At 46.7% G+C, this 24,745-nt stretch overlaps 2 protein-coding genes across 3 annotated transcripts in view; both read right to left on the bottom strand.

The window, feature by feature from the left end:
- Nucleotides 1-24,745, bottom strand: part of LOC144804257 (acyl-coenzyme A amino acid N-acyltransferase 1-like) — a 798,906-nt gene that overhangs the window by 717,655 nt on the left and 56,506 nt on the right. The gene's annotated exons all lie outside the window — the stretch shown is intronic.
- Nucleotides 1-24,745, bottom strand: part of LOC144804293 (bile acid-CoA:amino acid N-acyltransferase-like) — a 308,023-nt gene that overhangs the window by 226,727 nt on the left and 56,551 nt on the right. For both annotated transcript variants that reach the window (XM_078671908.1, XM_078671907.1), the window contains exon 3: nt 11,359-11,561. In XM_078671908.1, the coding sequence (XP_078528034.1) occupies nt 11,359-11,561 (203 nt within the window). The remainder of the gene's footprint in view (nt 1-11,358; nt 11,562-24,745) is intronic.

Consider the following 24,745-nt stretch of genomic DNA (forward strand, 5'->3'; position numbering starts at 1 on the left):
GTGAGTTCGCGTCAGTAGCGGACCGATGTGCGAATAGGCCGAAGGCAGCACAACGCGCCAAGATCCGGATGGCACCGAGGTGATGTCTAGCAAGTTGCCGCACTGGTGTGGCCATCCTACAATGCTAAAAGTCGGCGTGGGGCGCCCTGTTGGCCTGTGAGGTGGCGTCAGTAGCGGACCGATGTGCGAATAGGGCCAAAAGCAGCGCAACGCGCCAAGATCCGGATGGCACCGAGGTGGTGTCTAGCAAGTTGCCACACTGGTGTGGCCATCCTACAATGCTGCGCCGAAAGTCGGCGTGGGGCGCTCCGTTGGCCTGTGAGTTCGCGTCAGTCAGTGGGGGTTGTTTGAGGATCTGACTGCATTGGAAAGCAATGTGATGCTGTGCGTCGCCCCCAAGATGAAGGTTCCTCGGCTGCAGTGGGGCGCCCCTTGGTGTTTCACTCGCTATGCAGCTGAGTTGCGTGCGCACTTGCGGCGAATAGGTCGAAGGCAGCACAACAATATTTTCTGAAAAGAAGACACCACAAGGCGCTGAGATTCGGTTGGCACCGAGGTGGTGTCTAGCAAGTTGCCGCACTGGTGTGGCCATCCTACAATCCTGCTCCGAATAACGGCGTGGGGTGCCCGAAGGGGGGGGGGGGAGGAGGCGGCGTGAACGGGCCTTCCCAGGTGGAGGCTCGTCTGCTGTAGTGGGGCGCCCCTTTACCGTTTCAGTTGCCATTCAGCTGAGTTTCGGCCGCTCTTGATGCTACAGCGACAGGCGGCTGCAACAGGATTCTCAAAATGGCGGCCTGTTCTTTGGATTTGGGCCTGGTCCACTAAAATGGCCCTGGGACACCTTAGAACTCGGACGCTCGAATTTTTTTTCCTTTCCTCTACATGCAAAAAAAGGTAAATGCCCGGTACGTTACACGCCTCATCTGCCACGATGTACTCTCCAGAGGAACCGAAAAAAATATAGTTATGGTAACTATACCATGCATCGTCATATGGAGAGGTGGCACCGATTAATTATAGTGCTGCATAAAAGAGAGATTTGGAGGAGAACCCCCGATCTGCCAGTACATTCACCAAAGAAGTGGCACTGACAGCATCAGAGGCAAGGGAAACGGTCCCAAATATTTAGAAGAACTTTGGAAAGATTAAAATGACATGTTTAGATTGTGGCAAATTAATTTCATGTGGACAGATGAGTGTTACTCTAATAAATACAGCATATGAACATCATCATAGTCGATGGTTGGTGGAGACATTTTGACTATATCCTGGACCTGCCCGTCCTCGCCCAAAATGGCGCCGGAATAAATGGGACTCGTAACTCCTTGTTGTGTACTGGTTGCAGAACCTTGAAATCACGAGATACGTATGCAGTTTTGAAGCACATGGCGGGCGGGGACGAGAATTGATTGAATATTTCGACATCCCTATTGATATTAAGTTCTGATGTGTTATTGATTACTGTACTATTGAAAGTTCGAATTAACGTCACCCATGGTACTTGCCCGCAAATGTATATCTAGATAATTTTATTGTAACTGGCTCTGTCGTATTTTAATTATTAAATGTACGTCCACCGATTCCGCAACTGTTAGACACCTTAGTTCTTGCAACCTAATGGCCCGCCCGTTACGTTCCTCTACAGTGTAAATGTCTACTCATCATATACGATTACAGTTTGCTCCGTGGCCGGCCCACGTGGTTATAGGCCCGTATTTGTATACTGACGTTTTCACAATAAAGGTTTTTAAAAGAAAACATGGTAGTAGTTTTTACATTGGTAAAGTTTTTTATAATAGTCACTGTTTTAGAATCAGTAAAAGGCAAGTGAAATAAAGCAGTCCAATTACATGAAGGGTAAAAGGTATAATACGCAGGAACGCAGTAAATATAAATGGTCGAGGGCTGTTGTGTTTTCTACTCCTGCAACATAAAGTGATCGATAAGAATCTGATATTCAGGCGTATCGGCGACTAAGACAGCAGGCCGAGCCTCTTTTGCTCAACGGCTCCGTCATGGGACGAAGAAACGCCCTTTTTCTCGAAAAAGGAATATATTTTACTTGCAGGACAGTTGTAAATTTTCCGGGAAAGTACATTAGCCTGGAACATTATAACATATGTTTAAGAAAAAATAATGTTCGAAAGTAATAAAAAGCGTAATTTTTAGGTCATATGACCAAGCCTTTCATCATTAGAATAAGAAAAGTAAAATGAACCAATGAAAAGTTTTATTAACAAGTCACATGACCTGTTATGCTTACGTTACGCGCTGCGCGCCGCGCCCCGGATCGCTTCTGGGAAGCTGCGCTTCGCGCACCGGAGCACTTCCGCGTGCGCTAACGCGGCGCATCATATGACGCATTACGCGACAACGCAGGTCCAGAATATAGTCAAAATGTCTCCACCAACCAGCGGTCGGAACACAACCCCTTTCAGCAGGCTAAATAGTTCTGTTAAATGACAACAGAAGGGACAGGCAACAAGAACCATCAGTCAAAGAGGGGAGGGCAAGTTCTTCTCTACCGGGTCACGTTGGGGCGCTACCGGAACTGATCGAATTGGTAGTCTACAGTGTTTCTGGATGTTTCAGACTGAAGCTGGCGTTAGCATGAGAGCACCACCATTTCGTAGCTCCGTCGTGGCCATTCCACGAGCAATCATGCTAGGCGCTCCCCACCAGAAGCCTGCGGGAGTCGGGGGCCCCCAAGACTTTTGTAGAATCTTCAAGGCTGAGGGGACGCTTTCGAGAATGGAGCCCAAGCTCTAGCAGACGAGCGTCCGAATTCCAAGGTGTCGCAGGCCCATTTTAGTGGACCACGCCCAAATCTGAAGAGCCGGCCGCCATTTTGAGAGTCCTGTGGCAGCCGCCTATCGCTGCACCGCAAGAGCGGGAGAACTCAAATACATGGTGAGCGAGACGCTGTAGTCGAAAGAGCGGGCGGTAAACAGCTGAATAGCGGAAGAGGCACAGTGTAGCAAAAGCGGGCTGAATGGCAACTGAAACGGAAAAGGGGCGCCCCACTACAGCGTGTCTTTAGGTGAAACGGATTGTGGGACAAGGTGAAGAATGGAAGAGTCACCAAAAGGCAAAAAGTTCCGCTTGACCCCGGGAGCCGGCCACCTATGTCGGGGGCGATCTCAGGCCACACCAGGGCAACACGACTTGGGGAGGGGGCCGGAGCCAAGCGCCCCCTCCGAGTCCGCGCCATGACACCGTCCCTCGGGGGCCTCCGTCAAGCGGTTCAGGGTGGCACCGCATCACATTGTTTTCAAATGCAGTCACGTCCTCAAACAGCCCCCACTTACATTAAGAATAGTGAAGCTGAAGCAAGTGCAAATAGGCTTCAGACAGTGTTACAAGCACTCCTCAAAACTTTGAACCATCAGAGTGCATGAGTTTCATGCTCGATCGATTGAGCTAGCCGGATCGGGCAACAAAAAGTATAAAATAGTTATGTAAATAGTTATTTAATAAAATGTTTTACCCTGTTACTTTGCTGGTGTGTTGTATATATTTGTAATATTTGCATAGAGTTTATCGTTATTTTGGGCGGGGTGGGTGGCGGAGCCGAGCTGTCTTGCAGCCATCATGGTGTGGAGTTCAGTTCATCTCACTAGTTTCGTATTTCTCATGAGGGGTTGTTCCTAATGTTTCTATTTTAGCGAGGTCAAAAAGAGATCCCATTGGTGGCCTACTGATTTTGCTCAATTCCTTTTGTTTTTTTACACGATTTTTCGCTATCTGCAAAGACTAAACAGAGTATTGCGACTCTGTGCTTGTTTGTAAATAGAGAATGAACCAAAGAGAACCAATTCTAAAACAGTAAATGCTTGGATAACAATCAATCAAATGGAGAGAGAAGCAGGCACGACGGATTACAACGGGGGCAAAGGCCTGCGTTAACTACCCTTCACTATCTGCAAAGAGAGAGTACTCCTAATAGAAATGAGGGGGGGGCAGCATTCAAAGCAGATCAGTGTGCATAAACACGAAAAAAAAATTCTTACCACGTACTTGACATTCGACAGCTTATGATATTTGCTATTAAAAAAACCATTGAAATTCACTGAAAAAACCATAGGTTATAGACCATATATAGTTAGGAATTAGCATTTACAAAACCTTGAAAATTCACTGAAAAAACCATAGGTTATAGACCATATATAGTTAGGAATTAGCATTTAAAAAACCTTTTTTTACTCACACAAAACCATTGAAATTCCATATATAGTTAGTAGTACTAACTATATATCGCGCACCCGCAATCCATTGCTGATCATGTCACATATTACATCATTCATGACATGGTCAGTGACATCACTGATGACATCACTGATGACATCTCAAATGACATCACTGATGACATCACTGATGACATCTCAAATGACATCACTGATGACATCACTGATGACATCTCAAATGACATCACTGATGACATCACTGATGACATCTCATTTGACATTACTGATCACATCACTGATGACATCATTCATGTGATAATACGATGAACCTCTTCAGACTCTAATATAACCTTAGATACACTCAGTGTAAACAGACACTCACAGACTGTCACTCATCCATGGAGTTACTTATACACCTAGTCAGTCATGCAAAGAATCAATCACACTTCCATTTCCTCAACTATACAGTTATACACACCTTACTTATTCAAACATATACTAACACATATTTACTCTCTTTTACAATCCCTGATACAAGTTCACAATCATCCATACAGCCACTCACACATTCACTGGCTCTTATGCACAGTTATTTATATATGCCAACTCTCACATGTACTGTGTTTTACATATGTACTTACTTTGACATGTAGCACTGAGATATCCATTCACTCACCAATACACTGATGCACACAGTCAACCACCCATACAGCTGTTTCCACGTGCACTTTTGAACCCATACATCTAGTGAATCAACTGCTCACACATCTATGCACAGAGTCATACACTTCCCAGCCACCCACACACACACTCAGTCTCCCATACAAATACTTGAGCAACCAATCAATAACCCATATACTTACTCATATAGCTACTGATCAACACATGCAGCAGTTTACAGTACAACAAACATAATGATGCACAAATTAACACAGTTCAGTCACTAACCCATGCACTCAGTGAGACACATTTAACCACTCACTCATACAGTCAGTCATGCACCTACTAAATCCTTCATCCAGACACTTCTACATCCACTCATTCTTCAATATGTAAGACATATTTTAACTTTACAGAAATACACAGTCACTGGATGTTGTCATCAGTGATGTCATCAGTGATGTCATTTGAGATGTCATCAGTGATGTCATCAGTGATGTCATTTGAGATGTCATCAGTGATGTCATCAGTGATGTCATTTGAGATGTCATCAGTGATGTCATCAGTGATGTCACTGACCATGTCATGAATGATGTAATATGTGACATGATCAGCAGTGGATTGCGGGTGCGCGATATATAGTTAGTACTACTAACTATATATGGAATTTCAATGGTTTTGTGTGAGTAAAAAAAGGTTTTTTAAATGCTAATTCCTAACTATATATGGTCTATAACCTATGGTTTTTTCAGTGAATATATATATATATATATATATATATATATATATATATATATATATATATATATATATATATATATATATATATATATATATATATATATATATATATATATTTCCATTCTCTTTTTGGGTGGGATTGCCCCTTTATCCTCTTCCCACTGGGGGCATCTTGCGACCTCACTCTACTTAAAGTTCCCTAATCCTTTCTAAATTAGGTCTCGCCTAGCGTTGCAGTGCAAATGTGCTGCCATCGCTTTGCGAGGCATGCGGTATATACTGTATCGTGGAAGCTTCGTGGAAGCTCTGCTCATTGGCTTTTGTCTTAAATGCTGCCTTCAGATTGGGTTGAGGCTTGTTAGTCCCTCCTCATTCGTCATTAGTATCCTTCCATGGCTACTGGCCCCCTTACTTCCAACAGTATTTTTCTTCCGCTGCCTTCCCCTGTCCCCTCCCGCAGTCCGTGACTTCTCAGACCACACCAGCCCCCACTCCCATTCGTGCCTTCTTCCCACCCGCACTTCCAATTCTAATGCAATAGGTCTTGTAAAAATGTGAGTCCTATTGCATTGTCACTGCTTGCTTATAAACTCCTTTCTGTGATGTATGAGGCGGATTGGACATCCCGGCATGCCTCTGTTCGCACTTGCGTCTCGCTGGGTTTTTAAGAGCTCCCCTTTTTTTTTGTTCAAGTGCTTGACATTCCTCGGACTCTAGGGTCTGTGTTATTTATGACTGCAGCCTTTCCTGGTTTCTGACAGGGAGCAGTAGGTGCGGAGCAGGAGAGAAGAAGCGGGAAGGCGTGGCAGCTACGTAGGGAGGCCTAACGGAGGCAGCGGCTGCCTACTGCAGTCTGCCAGGCTTACTCTCGTCCGGGGTCGCTGCGGGAGCAGCTGCCTTGGAGGCGATTGTCGCTGCAGGGGAGGCAGCTATGCCTTCAAGATCAGACATAACCCTGCAGCAAGACCTGGCGCACCCTTTCTATACGTCCACAGGTGGACCAAGTAACCCTGCCCATCGCCCCTCTCGACTCGACTCGAGGCCCCATTTGTGTGATGTGGGTGGGGGAGTTAGGGAGTCTAGACAGGGCGTGGTTGACGGCACTTACCCCCAGATGCCAGGATGGGGGCTTGGGGCGGTAACAGCAGGGAGCTGGCTCGCACCCCCTTTGAAGCCAGGTCGGGCTGGAGGAAGTGACGGGCCTGGCCTTAATGGAAAGAGAACGAGCCGCGGGGAGGGCAGAGCAACACCGTCCCAGGATCTCATGGCAGAGTCAGCCCCCAGGACAGGACAGCAGCCAGTCTTGGGACAAGAGAATCACCATCCCCCAGAGTGCTGCCCACCCCCGCCAGACTCTGGGGGAAATTTTCTGCAAACTTTGAAAGGTTTCAGAACCCAGACAGCAGGTGGGGAGTTGTGTGTGTTTTTGGCGTCACTCCCCCCGCATCATTCAAGTCTGCATCTCTTGCTTAGCATTGAACTCTCCTTCGTCTTCTATGACTGTCTGTACACCCTCACCAAGACTCCTCTCCGTAATGTGTTCGCTCATCCTTCGATGCTCGACTTCACAACGATACCTCTACGCGCTTCTTCTATCACTTGACTCCCTTCTGGCCATCATTTCTCTCAGACCATTTTGTCCTGTTTCTGTCTGTTTCCCTTGTTTGCTTCCCTCAATTGTTTCTTCCACCCCCAACACTCCCTGCTTCATTCTACCCATAACTTAACTCTGCCCCTCCACTCTGTGGTTTCTCCCCACCCCCTCTGGATGTGCCCGGGGGGGATGTGCTTACTGCTCTGCACCTCTAGCCTCTCGTCTTTGGGGGTCTTGTGCCTCTTGCTGGCCCTCTTGCCGGGTCCCTTGCTGGGACTGGCCGAGCTCTGTGTCAGGGTCCGGCTGGAGGATGGAGGCGGACAGCGAGCAGGACTGCATCAGTGTGCAGTACAAGAGGGCTGATGGGACATCTATCACCCTCCTGGCAGACTTTAGGCAGGTGAGAGGCATGAGTGGGGTACAGACCCCTGGCCAGGGAACATAGTAAGGGAACCTACGAAAGATTAGGGACGAGTCTCTGACTCCTGCGTGGGTTGTAGAGTACCCAAAAAATGTATTTAATTTTGCCCCTCATACCTCTGGGTCTCAGTACCACAGCACCTGCTGCACAGTTGATAGCTACATCCCTGCCTGAGCATTTCTTCGTCTCTCTCTTGGCAGATCGCGGGCAGGTGAGCGGTTGTGGGCTGCTGCATGCAATGCTGTCTGACAGGTGGCATCCTTTTACATTCTCTGGATAAGGCTGCCTTCCAGCCTGCACGCAGTAATGGAAACCTAGAAAGAGGCCAGTCTGCCAAACCAATGTGCGGCTTAGTAGAAGGAACCAGGCTATTTCTGACACCTCTGAACACTTTGCCGCATAGTTTCTTGCTTCTATTTACCCAGCCATTTTTGGATTTGTAGGAACTGCACCTGCAGTTTGGTATTCCGTTTGCAAGGTCATTTTTTCTAGCATTCCCTTCACTTATGGGGTAATGCAAGCATAATGGCATGCTTTATGCAAATGAACGCTGTCCCAATACCAGGGCTTCCTCGCGTGATATTTTACGCACAGGACTGGGCACTGCATTGCATTCTCACACATCGGATGGGCATTGCTGCATAAGTTCTCCAGCAGTAGGCATGAGCTTTATACACTTTTTAATGTATAGCTCAAGGAGATCTGCTGTGCCACAATTGGTGTCATTCGTTTTCCAGCAATTAATAAGGACGTGATTTATTGAGGATACTTGGAATGCTCAAAGACGACTGGAGCGCGGTTCCCAAACCTGCACTCTAAAAGTTAGCATTAGAATTGGCACAAACATTTTGCATTGTTGCTTTATTTGTAGGTTGAGCTGTGTACAAGTGCTGCATGCCAGTGGGCCTTCGGGTTCAGTGTTGGTTAATGTATGGGGTGCAGCAATTTTATGGGGTACGGTGACTTGTTGTTTCACTGAGCACCACACCTACAGAGCCTTGTATCCGGATTATCTCTTCTGGGGCCCCTGACAAAATCCACCTCTGAGCACAGCTCATCTCCCTCATCGGGCCATAAATCTTCTCCGGCTGCTCATTTGCCTTGCTCTGATGCCCTCTCTCTCTTTGTCCGTGTGTTACAAATTCTTCTCTTTCTTGGCTTCAACAACTACATTTCAGGTCTGCCAAAAATGCAGTGCGTAAAAGGTCAGGTTAAGAGCCAGTTGAATCCCGTTGTGCACCCAGGGACAGGGATTTATTTCTTCTTGAGGTATTTTCCATAGGAATTACAAAAGGTAAAGCAATCTGTTTTTTAAGTCCACTTCATCTCATTTGCAGTAACTTACGTGTTTAACTGTTACTTTTTTTTCCCTTTCCTATTTTCATTAGTTGGAATGTTTCAAACCACATCCACCACAAGTCGGTGTACTGAAGTCCAGTCACTATAAACTGTCACTCTGGTAATCGCATTAAATAACTGAGTTAAGGTTGTCCAATGCTGTTAGAGACCTCTTGCACGATTAGACGAACCAAGGGGCATATCAACAAGGGCCTTATCTCTGCTTTTTTGGCTTTAAAAGCTAAAAAAGCGGAGATAAAACTATCGCCCTATTTACAAGTGGGTGCTAACATACATTAGCGCACCCGTTTTCCCCGACGCCTCGCTTTGCATCTCTAATGAGATGCAAAGTGGGCATCACTGGGCAGTACTGCTTGTAAATTATCGCTGAAGTGCACATCGCGATAGTTACAAGGAGGCCCACACATTTCAGCAGATGTTAGTTTTTGGCGAAACCCGCGGTTTTCGCCAAAAACTAATGTCTGCTAAAATGCTGCCTTACCTATATTTTACATTGAGTGGATTATGCTGATACGACCACAGGGTCGTATCAGCAAAGTTATTGCTGTTTTCCATGGAACATCGCTGGAAAACCAGCGATGTTCCATAAAAAAACCCGCTGTCGCTGGAATAATTATCGCCATTGCGCTATTCGTTGTTAATACAGCGCTAGCATGGCGATAATTTCCAGCGATAGCCGGTGATAAAAAATCTCACGCTAGGCGCGGCCAGTGATAATTATCGCTGCCGCTTAATAATATGCCCCCAAGATAGTTAAAAGGACGTTATTGTCCTTGACTATTCATGTAGTTCTACACAGGAAGCTTCTGTAAGTTTCCACATTTTCATATTCAGTTTTAAGGTTTCAGCAGTTAGCCAAAAACCAAAACACAAGCTAAGCACGCTCTTCATAGACTACATTTACATGCATAGACCTTTAGATATACATATATAAAAATATTTATTTTTCAGAAAGATACACATTCACTGGATGATGTAATCAGTGATGTCATCAGTGATGTCAGTTGAGATATACTGGAAATACGACAGAGGCCTTGGGTTGAACTCCCAAAACGAGTTGAATGAATAAAACCCGCACTGCCTTCTTAATTTAACCAGTTGTGACCAAACTATGCAGAAATGTGTTAATCTCCGTTAAATTTACTTAAAGCTGTTGAAAAGGGATATAAACTGCACTTTAATTGCCACTTCCACATTTATTCCCTATGCTATTAACAGAGCTGCAGAATTACAGATTTGCTGCCTAACTACCTTCTGCATATTTAAGATTTTAACCCAAATCTTTCTAGCTCAGAAGGTACTAAAGTTGCAGCTACACTTGTTGCTGCAAAACACCTTATCTAAAGCTTGAATGGTCATCGTTAAGTTGCTTACTAGAATATTAGGATGTTAAACTGTTACCAATGAGGACATGAGTCTGCACAAACAATGTTAACTTGCCATAAAATGTTCAACCCTGCAACATAATTTGTCCCCGTATTGCATAATTTCAGTGGTTTGAGCTATTAATGATTGACTGCAGTGAAAGTATGAATACAATATTAAAGCTGCAGTGTTTCCCACAACTCCATAGCCTGTAGTTGATAGTTTTCAGTCCTATCCAGTTAAACGTCCAGTTAATTGAGCTTTCATTCTAATGGGACGATAGTCCTATGCTTACTGAGACTCACGTGGTAGGTGCCATGTCTGGCCTAGAGAAGGTCCGTAAAATACCAATATTGCTTTCTGCTCACGGAGTTTCCTTTCTTAAAAAATATTTTGGCAACTGCCTCCATTTAACTTTCTTGAGTCAAAACGACCAACAGAGGCCAGTAAAATACCAGGATCACTTTAGCATTCTCTAGATTCCAGTCCATAGAAGTTCTCTTCCACGAACACCTGTAGAAAATAATATTTTTTTCAAATCTTGTGTTTTCAGTAATATGAGCACTGAAGGCCCTGATTATGTATCAAAAACAGAGCTTTGTACTATACCATATCCCACTAAAAGGCAATATTTCTCTCCATGTGTTCCCATACCAGGCGAGTCACGCGGTTTGGTGCTTGTTTTCCATCCATGTTAATGAATAGGGGATGTTTCAGCACCCAGGCTAATGTGCTGCATAGCTACATACATACAAGGTCCCAAAGGCGAGACCGATTGCATTGCAAATGCTTGTTTATAAGAACTATCCTATTTAAGGAGAGTGGCATTTAGAAGTAATCCTACTCCATTCCTCTCCATCTCCTGAGCATTCCATGTAGCCTTTTTGGCCACTTTCTGGATTTGTTAATTACCTATCACTGCAACTCCTACCTGCCTTGTCTCTGATGGAAGTAGAATGGGTGAGTATTGGGGCGGCGGATATTAAGTCAGTATTACACTACGTTTGACTGGTAGGAGTCAAGGGAGGACATACCTTGGGGTGCTTCAAGAGGAGGTCTGCAGCTTCTTCAAAGTATTCCAGATCCACCTCGGTCAGTGTATCTGGCAGGTCATCGTAGGCGAAATAGGCCAGAGCGAGTGTGGCAAAGCCCCGGCTGGCAAGAAGACCACTGCGGAACTCCATGAGACCCCCAGCGCCTCCAAACATGTCAATGACTCCAGGGAATGGCCCATCTCCTGTGGCACAAAAGACAGCAAAGCAGTGAACGGTGAATTTAGAAAGCTGAAAAGGCAGGTGAGCATCTGCATATATGGTTTATTCCATGCAGTTTTGTATTGAGAAGCTTTTATAAACAAAGGTATATTAGCCAGAACCAGAATATAATGGCATAGAGCATGCACTCTAGGATAGAGTATTCACTCAAAGAAGTTGTGCCTTTGCTGCAGGGCCCTGCAAAGCCTGGTGCATATTTTCAGGATCAGCTATTCTTTTTGAGCTAAAATCATGAAAACCCCACTCCCACACATTCAAGTGACTACAGGGCAGATGCATAAACCAATTTTTTAGTCGCAAACAATGCGAATCGCAAAAAAACAGCGTTTGCGACTAAGAAATAGGAAAATGGTATGTATGTAGGAATTCGCATCGCAATTTAAGGAATCGCTATATTTGCGATTCCTTAAGTTGGGAGAACAGCTTTTCTATGATTTATTAGCAATTTCTTATTTTGCTAGGTATTTTGTTTGTGATATTCGCAAACCAGAATTTCTCAAAATTAGAAATCGCAAAGAGATGTATGAAAAATTTGCAAATTGCAAATTTCAGAAAATTGCATTTTAGGAAATCACAATTAACACCAACTACATGCAGGTGGTAACCAGGTTGAATGTATAAAAAGGAACCCACAATGCAATGGAAAGTTCCAAAATGGCTGGACTATACCTGAGCCAGGAGGCTGCGTATCCATGCCCTTGCACAGAGGAGACAGAGACAGGAGCGAATATTCAGACTGCGCATCAAGCTGTTCCAGCAGACTGAAGAGGACATCTATGACAAATACAGACTTCACCCACACACCATCTTGGATCTCATTAATAAATTGAAATCTTTTTTGGAGCATCCAACAGGCAGGACACAATCAAGTCCTACCCATGTGCAGGTATTGTGCTCACTGCACCTATTGGCTTCAGGGTCTTTTCAAAGCGTCATTGCAGAGGTTGGCGAGGTGTCCCAGAGTGCTCTTTCGCGCTTTTTCAATGCCTTTCTGGTTGCAATGCTGAACAGACTTCAACATCACATCTACTTTTCAAACACCCAACAAGCCTTGCAAGAAACAAAACTGGATGTTTGCCAAATTGCACGTTTTCCACATGTGATTGGTTGCATTGGTGGCACCCATATTGCCATCACACCACCAGCAGCCACATAATATGTGTTTAGAAATAGAAAAAACTACCATTCCCTCAACATCCAGATTGTGTGTAATGCTACATACATCATCAATGATATTGTGGCAAAATACCCAGGCAGCACACATGACTCCTTCATTTTCCGACATAGTGGAATTCATAGACGTCTGAGTGCTGGACAGTTTGGAGAGGGATACCTGCTAGGTAAATGAATCTCATCCATCCATCCATCCATACATTAGTAAATTATCAATGGAATACACAGTCACTCTTACTTTTCTTCCATGCAGGTGAAAATGCCTACGCAGTGTGTGACTTCATCCTAACGCCATATTTGAATCCATCAAATGCAAGTGAGAGAAGATACAACAGAGCACACCGGTCAATACGCAGCGTCATAGAACGCACATTTGGAATTTCAAAAAGCCGTTTCCGGTGCATACACAAAAGTGGAGGTGCATTGCAATGCAGTCCAGAAACATGTTGTAAGATTGCAACAAGCTGCGCAATGCTACATAACATGGCAATGAGAAAAGGCACAGACATTGAAGTGAGTGACTCAGACACATCTGATGATGATGACATACCTCCACCTAGAAGGGCAACAGCAGGAGTAGGAATAGCAGCCGGCCGGCAGAGATGGTCTGAGATAACTCAAAATTACTTTTAGGTAAGACAAGTACTCTCACAACATATCTGTTTTTTGCAAGTTATGTGTTTAATCACAAATCAAAATCCTTACTACTGTTTTTACCCATGACATGTTACTGCACAGTCATGCTAATGTCACATTAATTAAAAGTAAAGTCATATGTGATGATGCAGAAAGGAGAAAGTATTGCAATGTACATGTTCACTTTTTGCGGTTGCGGCTAGGTGCAGGGCGGTGTTCACATTCCATGCTCTCCAACACAGGTGTAGTTCCAGCATGTCTTCCACTTCTGCGCTGCATGAGTTGAGAAGTTGGAGTGGGGTTGTTGCTACTCCTGCTGGAGGTGTCCTCACTGTCTGCAGAAGCCATTAGGGCGCTGGCACCAGAGTTTGCAGTTTGTAAAATTTTAACAGCAGATGTAAGCTTGCCCAGGCCTTTGGCAATGTTTTGAGTGCATTCACTCATCTCCCTTTGCATGTTGATGCTGCGCCTAGTAAACTTACATGTAACTGTACATAGCCGGTTAAGGGCCTTTGTATATCCATGCATTCTTCCATGTGCACGGTGAGCAAACCTGTTCCTAGATGTCTCTGTGCGTTCAAGTGTCATGCACAGTCTGTCAATTGAAGCTGCTGTGCACTTCATGCCCTCACCCATGCTTTGTTAGTTATTGTTCAATTTTCAAAGCTGTCTATTAATTGACCGTAGGGCCTTATGTTGCAGGCGCTGCACATGAAGCATATCCTGTTCTAAACCAGCCGAGACGGTGGGTGTTTCTGGATGAACACTGCTGCTCCTGGATCTTTCCAGACTATATGTATGTGGCCTTCTTTGCGTTTGTTCTTGGACTTGGATATCAACAGGGACGATAGTAACATGGCCACTGTCTCTTGTATCCCCTTCAATGTTAAGGTCATCTTCCAAAGGAGGCAGAGGGGCCACATGTCTGCGCTTCCTGCGCACAATTGGAGTAGAGACAGTCTCTTCACTACTTTCTCCTTCTGCCCCAAAGCCAACATGGAGTGGTGATTCATTGCCCTCTGTGTGATCCCTTGATTCCCTTGATTGTGCTCTGGATTTAGAGGGAGACATATGAATTTGTGTTTTGCTGTGCAACTTGTAACAAATAATATTTTCAGATTTCAGAATCTAACAATATTCACACTCTAATTCTGACTACCAACAACACCATAATGTGGGCCTGTGTTTCATTGATGTAAGATTAAAAATATCCTTGTAAAACTACAACTCCCATGATGCATTTCTAAATGTATGTTAAGCAGTGTACCTGGATTTAGACATTCCTTGCTCTGAATACATGTATCAGAACTGTGCACATGCATTACCCACTAAATTTGGACGTCATCATATGCATCTTACCTTGTGCACTTTGTGTAGGATCAGGGCTGTCTATATCAGACACTCCACTCACACTCTCAGGCAGGATAGTGGCTTCCACAAGTTCTTTGTGTGGTATAGGTTGCTCTGCTGTGGAAGTTCCACCTCCAGTCTTGTGTGCCTCCTTTATCCTTTCAGCCACTCTTTCTTTTGATCTATGGCGCATGTCGTACCATCTTTTCCTAAGTTCTTCTATGGTACGGTTGGTCACTCCCACTGCATTCACATTTTGCTGTATATCCAGCCAGATCTTCCTTTTTCTGGATTCTGACACTTTTAATGCTTTTTTCCAAAAAGCAGCTCAAGGCTGCACACCATCTCCTCAATTAGGATTTCCTGCTCCTTTTCTGAAAACTTATGTTTTCTCTTTCTTTGTTCACCAGCCATTCCCTTCTGTGTGCTCTGGGACTCCATTGCACAGCAAGCAAGTCTGTTCAGTCTCCAAACAGTCTTCCAACTGCCACTGGGTGTGGCTCAGGCAAGCAGGTGCAGGTAATCATTCCCTCTTCCTGGCTGTTATGTCATCAACCTGCTCCTGCATTGCAGATTCCCTTTTTTTGCAATTTCTTAATTTGCGAATTTTGCAATTTAAGAAATTGCAAGGGATTCTGATAATTAATTTTTAGCGACTTTTAAGAAATCGCTAATTAATCGCAAATTTCTACATAAATCCTGTTTTGCGAATCTGTAATTGCGACCAAATCTTGATACATCTGCCCCTAAAACTTGTGAATAACTGATTTTCTTAGCCAAAGTGAAGTATTGATTTGTTACTAACTATGGATAATTGCTATTTACCCAAACACATAATCAAAAGGATGTAGACAGTTGAATATATCCTGCACTTTGGCTCTTAGTCTTGGCCTCTCAATAATTCTTCGACATGCCTATTATAAGTGCAGTTTCATAGCACCAGTTTCATGTCAACACTCGATAGTATCATTCTCATCACGGAATTAACATCATATTGAATGCTGAAAACACCCAGCTCCTACTTCCCCACTCTAACAAGACTACAAACACTTCGACCAGTTTCTCGGCCTGCATCACTGAAGTCGCCAAAAGGATGAAAAACAGCTGCCTCAAGTGCAACACAGACAAGGCAGAAAGAATACTCTTCAGCAAAGAAACCTCGCTCTGGGACTCCTTCTGGTGGCCTGCAGAACTTTAAACCCACAATCCTCCAGGGAACCCTCTCAACGAATCGAGGAATGGACAACCATATCACCATGACCGACTAAGTGAATGCAGTCTAAGTCTCCTGCTTCCATACATTCAAGATGCACCAGAAGATCTTCAAATGGCTCGCCACTAACATTTGCAGAACCATCACCCAAGCCCTCATCACCAGCAAGATGAACTACAGCAATGCACTCTATACCTGAGTCAATGCTAACATGACCAAAAGACTCAAAACCACACACATCTCAGTGCTAGGCTAACCTTCTACATTCCACACCACACTTGCATCATCCTGCACCGTAATGAGCTCCACTGACTACCAGGCACTCTTCAAACTCTTCAGGCACACATACAAAGCCTTCAACAACATTGACCCCATATGCAATGTTGGACTTGGCCCTTCTGGCAGGTCCACTCCTGAACTTTTTGCTTTTAATTGTGACCTGGTGTTAGTGATTTTTGGTTTCTGCGCACATTACCTCTGTGTCACAGGGTAAAGTGCATGCGTGTGGTAAGGTTGGCCTGCCCTCCAATAGGAATGCATGTGTTGGGATTCAGGGGCAGCGGGTGCCTTCTGTCTAGTTCCCGTCCTCTGGTCTTTCCCTGTGTACCAAGTGCATGCATGAATTTATGGACGCTCCCTTGGGGTTGCTTTAAAAGGGCCTACCTCCAGGAAACCGGTGCTTGGTTTCTTTGATGGTCCCTTGCCTTGGGTTTCCTGTTCCTGTTTTCATCCCTAGCTCTTTCCTGAGAGAGGTCTACGTCTGTTGTCCTCTGGAGGGCGGTTTGCTGATTCCCTTTTTGCCCTCCCTCCCCTATCTGTTTCTTCTCCTACCCCTTTTGCTTTTCTTCAAGTCAATTGGGACCTTTTTGTTCTCAAGAGACGCCAGTGATCACGCGGCTGCGTGTTCCTTTAAGATCTTTGCGTTTTCTTTTACTTCCTGGGTTTTTGTAGTCAACCGCCTTGTTGTGCTTCTTTTGGGTGGTTGTACGAAGGGGCTGAACTACGGCCGTTTTTTGTGCCTCCTTCGTGTTTTTATATCCAAGGAGGTTTTTTGGGTGTTCTCCCAGTCTTGTGGACACCTTTTTTCCCCCTTTCTGGCCCCTACCTTGCCCCTCTCCTGTTTACGCCACTTCCCCTTTTTGCCACTCTTAATATTCAGCTCAGAGGGTGTGGCTGGTCTGGGTTACCGGGCGGAGCCTTGATACCGGTTAACGTCATTCCCCGGTGTTTGTTAAGGCTACTCCTGAGCAGTGACCGGGGTAAGCGGGGAAGTGGTGGGTTCGTGTGCGTACTTGGTACACAAGAGGTGGGCTCGGTGTGTGTAATCTTGTTCCCCTTTTTTGTCTTTAAGGTCCCGGCTGGGGTCGAGTGGTCTGCTGCTGGGGGATCTGAAGAGACACGCCGCGTTACCCAAGACCTTGTGTTTCCCTGTTTTGTTTACCCACCCTCTCCCTGCGTCGTGGTTTTCCAGCACCTGGAGGTATACTTGTGGGTGTTGGGGGGCTACGGTGGGGGTAGGGGATTGGGACATTCTTCACTCCTGCGGTGTCGGGCTGGTTGGCAGGCGGAACAGCATGGGGAATGTATGTGTCCCTGGTAGTTCCTGATGCGTGGGGAGTGCAGGTGCGAGTTTGGTATGTATGGACTCATGTGATTAAATGCTGCGCGATGATGTGTGCGGCGTTATTGTGTCTAGTGTGGAAGTACCACTTCTAGAAGTTGGTGTGCCTGTGAAGTGAATGTGCTGGCTTGTGATTGGCTGGAGCTGGCTGGTGAGCCTGGCTCCAGGAGTCAGGATGGGTCTGCCCTGGTAGTGAATGGGAGATCTGCATGAGTGATGTGAGGGAGGAGTGCACCTGGGACCTGAATAGGGCTGGGCTTTCCCCAGGCAATGCTGGCTCCGCCCCCTGTGGAGAGTCTGATGTCCCTGACCCACCCTGTGAATAGGCAGAGGGCTGAGCAAAACAAAGTGCTCAGGAACCAGTTGTATCTGGTTCGCCCCTTGCCTGCACCTTTGTAGACAAACGATTCTCTGTATAAAAGAGGGGCTGTGACCCCATGAAGATGTTCTTGTTTTTCCTGACTAGAATCTATCAGGGGCGTGCTGATGCTGGGGCCCAGGGGAAGGCTTGAACACAGGTGAGGCTCATCTTAAGTGAAGAGACCCTATGTTTCCCAGGTGGGGCCTACCTTAAGTGGAGGGATTCTGTTCTACAGTGGGAGGGTGCAGAACTTTAGAAGGTGGTCAGAGGGAGTCTGATCCCTGTGCATCCGGTGAATTTGGATCCCAGGTGGTAGACCAGTGGAGAGAGAAAGGTACCGAACGTTTGGGAGAGTTGTATTCTGGAGGGTGCTTCTCCTGGGAGAGTGCGCAACCCCAGAAGTAGAGGTAGGGTGGGGCATTCTTGCCCGTGACCTCTGGTCAACCTGAGGGTGCGGACCCTAGGTTGAAGGATCAGTGATAGTTTGGAACTACACTGAGAAAGGGAGTGGAGAATGGCTATTGTATGCCAGGGGTTACCACCCCCCACTCTGGATTGGCAAGGACCAGTGGTATCTGAGTGGCCTAGGGCCTGGTCCTAGCCGTGGACAACTAAGGAGTACCAGTGGGGTAGCCTAGTTGGGCCTGATTTTTTTTTAAGTGTGCTTGTTTATGGATCAACGTGGCGTAGAAATGAAGGGTGTCCCTGCAGTGCGGGCCCGCGTCCGTGTTCTATCGCCCAAAGCCTGGAAGTCCATCACAGTGGTGATTGGTCTGCCCTGCATTTTGGCTGAAAGGGGGATGTGTTGGACTTGGCCCTTCTGGCAGGTTCACCCCTGAACTTTTTGCTTTTAATTGTGACCTGGTGTTAGTGATTTTTGGTTTCGGCGCACTTTACCACTGTGTCCCAGGGTAAAGTGCGTGCGTGTGGTAAGGTTGGACTGCCCTCCCATAGGAATGCATGGAGAAAGTATGTGTCCCTGGTAGTTCCTGATGCGTGGGGAGTGCAGGTGCGAGTTTGGTATGTGCGGACTCGTGTAATTAAATGCTGCGCGATGATGTGTGCGGCGTTATTGTGTCTAGTGTGGAAGTGCCACTTCTAGAATTTGGTGTGCCTGTGCAGTGAATGTGCTGGCTTGTGATTGGCTGGGGCTGGCTGGTGAGCCTGGCTCCAGGAGTCAGGATGGGCCTCCCCCGGTAGTGAATGGGAGATCTGCATGAGTGATGTGAGGGAGGAGTGCACCTGGGACCTGAATAGGGCTGGGCTTTCCCCACACAATGCTGGCTGCGCCCCCTGTGGTGAGTCTGATGTCCCTGACCCACCCTGTGAATAGGCAGAGGGGCTGAGCAAAACAAAGTGCTCAGGAACCAGTTGTATCTGGTTCGCCCCTTGCCTGCACCTTTGTAGACAAAGGATTCTCTGTATAAAAGAGGGGCTGTGACCCCATGAAAATGTTCTTGTTTTTCCTGACTAGAATCTACCAGGGACGTGCTGCTGCTGGGGACCAGGGGAAGGCTTGCCTCCCTGGGCCCTGCCCAGCCCCTGGATTGCTGAGGGACTTTGTGCTGGGATCCCTCTGCCTTGCCTGGGTGCTGGAGGACTTCTTTCGGACCCTCCTGCCCTCTGCACCTAGGAGGACCTTGTTGCTGGGGCCCTGGTTGCATAAGGGCTCATTCCTGAGGGGCCTGCTGCTGTCTGTGCCCCCAGCACCTTGAGGGCGCTTTATTTTTAATTTCTGGGCAGAGCGCTGTTCTTTTCCTGAGGAGGGAAGCGCTCCTGCCCTTTGTATGCCCCGAGTGCACAGGTGCCCACCCTGCGTCTTTATTTGCATTTTATACATATTATTACGGGTGCCCATCCCATTTTGATGTGCCCCAAGGCGGGTGCTCACCCCGCTATTTACTTTTTTATTACGAGGGTGCCTACCCCTCTTGCCCCCGAGAAAAGATCACCGCCGCGGCGAAAACGGAAGTCAGGCAGCATGGTGCTTGATGGCGGGCGGGACTTTTGGGTGACTGGAGGAAGCCCGGCGCCCACGCTGCCGAAAAAGAAACTGACTGGAACGTAATGGCGCCTGCCTGTGCGGGACTCCCATGCGGAGGGAGAGCTCCGCAGGCGCCAGAGAATGCAGCTCGGAGGAGGAGTGGGCGCGAGGCACATTGTCTGTGCCTGCCCCCCCCCACCACAGGGTGAAGATATGAGGCCGGTCTACGGGGCTCTCGTGAATGGAGAGAGCCCCACATTCAGGAAGAGCCGCCAGAGACAGAGCGGCGCGAAGTGTCCCACCCCCGGAAAGTCGGTGAGTGAAGCCGGCCGGACGGGGGGTGGAGAGAGACTGAGTCAGAGCGGGCCCGTATATTCAGTGGGCCGCACCGACATTTGGCACAGTGGCTTTCAGAGCCCCTGAGGCTCCACCATGGGGGCCTATTTTGCTTCGGAAGCCTGTGCACTCCCACGGGGGCATAGTTGTTTTAAAGGGCCCCAGTGGGGTTCAGAGATACAGTGGTGCTGGGCCCATAATTGTGGCCAGCGAGGGAGATGTACCCTTAGTGCCAGGGTCAGCACTGGCAGAAGAGGCCCATGCCCCCCCCCCACAGTTCTAGGGGACACACGTGTTGGTTTTTGAGCCAGATGGCGCCCAGGGGGTGCCTTATTTAGTTACTGAGCCCAGTGGGGCTCCAACGTTTGCGCAGTCTGGGTATTTGAGGAGCCAGAGTGCTCCAGAGGGCATGTGTTTATTTCGAGAGCCAGAGGGCTCCAACCCTTTGCACATTTGTGCGCAGACTTTGTCCTAGGGCCTGTGAGAGCCCTGTCGCAGTTCTGTTTCTAGCTGCCCAGCAAGTAGTGGGCAGCTGCACCGTTTAGTTTCTTTCCTTTTTAGGGACATGTACTTTGGACTCAGGAGTGAGTCGCACTCCTTCGCCCTACTTTGGGCTTCCCCAGCTGCGCAGCACTTAGTGCCCGCTGCAGCGTTTAGGCCCTGTTCTGTCCCTGTCCTCAGCTGCCCAGCAAGTAGTGGGCAGCTGCTACATTTAGGTATTGGCGCAGTAGCGCAGCCTGGACTTTGATGTGAGTTATGTGCTAGATGTGATTTATGCGCTAATTGTGATTTATGTGCTTCTTAGGGTGCTAGGAAATGTACTCTGTAGAATGTTTTGCGCACCCTGTTCTGACACCTCTGAATGTGTTTTTAATGCGTCTTGTGTCTTACCTACACCTCTGAATGTGTTTTTATGCATCATGTGTCTTACCTACACCTCTGAATGTGTTTTTATGCGTCATGTGTCTTACCTACACCTCTGAATGTGTTTTTATGCCTCATGTGTCTTACCTACACCTCTGAATGTGTTTTTATGCATCATGTGTCTTACCTACAACTCTGAATGTGTTTTTATGCGTCATGTGTCTTACCTACACCTCTGAATGTGTTTTTATGCATCATGTGTCTTTCCTACACCGTTGAATGTGTTTTTATGCATCATGTGTGAAGCTTCTGATTGTTATATGTTCTAAGTGCTAGTTCTACCAAGTGCTTATTCCTGACAGTGGTCCATGTGGCCCTGTCCTATATGTACATAATCCCCTGTAAATTCTGCCCGTGCCTGTTGGCACATTGTAAAGTGTGTGTTTTTATCTAATGTGTTGGTTATAAAGCAAAGGCTATCTTTACATAACCTTGTGTGGAGTTCCTTTTGTGGGGGGCCTGGGATGTTGTTGCTGGGGGTGCGTGCGCAAATGTTTTACACATTGCCTCAGAGATAAGCCTGACTGCTCGTGCCAAGCTACCAATGGGGTGAGCTGGGGTTATCTTTGGCGGGTGACTTCCTTGCCCTGACGTAGAATGGAGGTTTCTGCCTGACTTTGGTGCAAGCCTTAGCCAACCAGAAATCCCATTTCTAACATGCAGCAATAACTGCATAAACTTCCACATACCTACCAGATTCCTCCACTCAGCCGTACTCTTACTGCACACACCGCGCACACTCAGAACCACATTTAGGGGTTTTGCATTCTCTTACCTTGCTGCTAAAGCCTGGAATGACTTGCTCCTGAAGTTCTTAAATTTTGCAAGAAACTGAAAACCTGGCTCTTCACCTACCACCGACCATGGGTTGGCTCATACAGCTCCTGCTTCAGCACCAACAGTGCCTTCCTGGGATGTGGAACTGGGTTTCATATGCACACGTACAGAGATTCAAGAAGCCATATTGGAAATAGAGGTTACCTAATTGCAATTCTCTGAAAATTGCAATTAGGAATCTCTATTTCCTATATTGATACATGTGGCCCTATGCTCTGTAGTCTGCCTAGCGTGGTTGCTGTTCCATACAACTGAAAGTATTTATTTCCTAGTTTCCTATTTTTGTTTTCAGATCCATGGTTTGATTCTCTCTTTTTGTGTGATTTATTCTTGGACTTTCCCTGCTTCCCCTTTTCTCTACTTCCAGTCATCGCTTCTACTTCTGTGTAGCATGTGAAATAGTACAATTTCCAGCTTTACTGAATCTTAGCTTACTTTACAGAAATTCAAACCGAACAGGTAAAAGCAATAAAAACATTGTGTTGTGTTAGAATTGCAGATTGCTTTGGGCCACATATCAATATTGGAAATAGAGATTACAGAATTGTGATTTTCTGCGAATCGCAATTAGGTATTATCTATTCCCAAAGCATGAAACACCAGGAGTTACATTTAGCGCTTTCTAGTGGGTCGCAAATTGACCTACCTCATGAATATTAATGAGGTAGGTCGCAATTTATGACCCATTCGGTATCGCTCAAATCACAAGGAATGGTGGCCTGCTAGGGACCGCAGATCACCATGTCCGTGATTGCTAAAGGATGAAACAATACGTTTTTTTTAATGCAGCCTGTTTTTATTAAAGGAAAACGGATTGTGTTTAAAAAAGAAAAATGAAAAGTTTTCTTTTTCATTAGGTCGAGCCTGAGCCAGAGCGCAAGTGCTGCTCTGGCGATCATCTGTTGTAGTACAGTACGGGAGAGAAGCCCTGCCCGTTCCTCCGCCCATATTTTTCATTGGCTTGTGTCTTTGTCCTTCGTAAATGCTGTCTTCTGATTCCTAAATAGGCTTGTTAGTCCCTCCTTAGTACCGCTGTGTTGTCATCCGTAACCTCCCATGGCTACAGTCCTCTTTATTTGGTTGCTACACGATACATGTACTATTTTCTTTACTTGCTTTGCTTACATTCAGTGGGCCACGCCTGCTTTCCCTTTTGAAGCAGCAACACAGAGCGAGCAGCAACATTTAGGATTTGTTTGATATCTCCTCGCCATGCCTTAGATTACAAATGAAAGATTAGTGAAAATATGAACACACTTTATTGTTAATCTGAGGGCGATGCACAACCTGTTCTTTGTGTCCCACTAAAGCCGGTTGTATGACGTTTCAACGCATGCTTTTGCCACGCATGCCTTTACAACACAGGTATTACAACGCAAGTCGTTACAATGACTTGCGCTGGGGGGCGCTGGATAGTGGAATAGTTTAATTTTCTATTCCAACTCCAGTCCCCGTGGATAGTAGGAAAGGTGTTGGAAAGAAAATTAAACTATTCCCTATCCAACAGCGCCCTCCAGCGAAAGTCGACTTTCCTTGTAATTCCTGCATTGTAATGGTAGTGCGTGGTAAAAGTTTCGTTGTAAACGATGTTCCCCCTAAAGACCCACCTCCTCCCGCTGATCATGCAACGTAACTCTCGACAAGGCGCCCCTGGCAAATAGAAGTGGGGTGCCCTTAGTCGCCCCACGGGCAGGAGCCAAGACGGGGAGCCCTTCATCTGTTTTGCCCTGAGGAGGGGCGGCATGTGTGACGTCATCTAAGGGTGCTGCACTGTCTAAGCATAGCAAGGCATATGATCGGCATCTTACCTCTCCACTACGCACCCTACAACATGCAGCAGCATTCAGTGTCAGACTAGGCACATGGTGCAAATGTTCAGTGTGGCCTACAATGGAACCAGGATCAAATTGCCCCACTGGCTCAACATAATCCCGGCGGGACATGTTACAGGATGAGAACGGGAAATGGAGAGGCGCGAGGGAGTACTAGGAGTGTAGCTGCAAATATTTTGTGGTAATACAAGTGCACCTAACATGTAATGCACTATTTGTCTCTCCTCTTATGTCTGTCTACCCATAGAGTGGCACATCAGGAGGGTCATTCAGCCTATGGCAGTGGCATGAGGCATATGGAGGCAGAATACCCTCGAGAACCTTCGGATGACCCTCACTGCACCAGCAGACATAGTGAGTATGATTTATTCAAATGGCTGTAGTTAAGCAGTGGAGGAGTGTGGCTCACTGATTAGAGCGGCAGACCCTGATGCAGAGGTCTGGCCCGGGACCAGGGTTCAATTCCCGTCGCGGCAGGGTCTTGAGCTCAAATGTCCGTGGACCTGATAATTCTCGGCACGGTGCCTACTCTAATCATGGGGTCCCACGCTGCAACTCTGGGCAATAGCTTGCTTAGTCTCCACACCGGCCCTAATTGCTAAGGATGCCTGGCTTCACCAGGGGGGTGTCCAGGAGTTGGGCGCCTCGCAGGAACAGGCCAGGACGGGTTCCTCAGCGGTTTATTCAGCGCGGGGACACACTGGTAAGTGTAACCATGCGCTTTATAAGCTTCAGAATTACAATTACAAGCAGTAGGCTGATCCGGGCAGAATCACGTTAGGCTGTTCACATCCTGGGAAAGAAATGTGGTCTAGCAATAATAGCTGCTGACCTTGGAACCCAGAGAAACCGGCTAGAATCCTGCTTTGTCTCTACAGCC

Source organism: Lissotriton helveticus, chromosome 1_2, assembly GCF_964261635.1.
Source record: "Lissotriton helveticus chromosome 1_2, aLisHel1.1, whole genome shotgun sequence".
Classification (NCBI taxonomy): domain Eukaryota; kingdom Metazoa; phylum Chordata; class Amphibia; order Caudata; family Salamandridae; genus Lissotriton; species Lissotriton helveticus.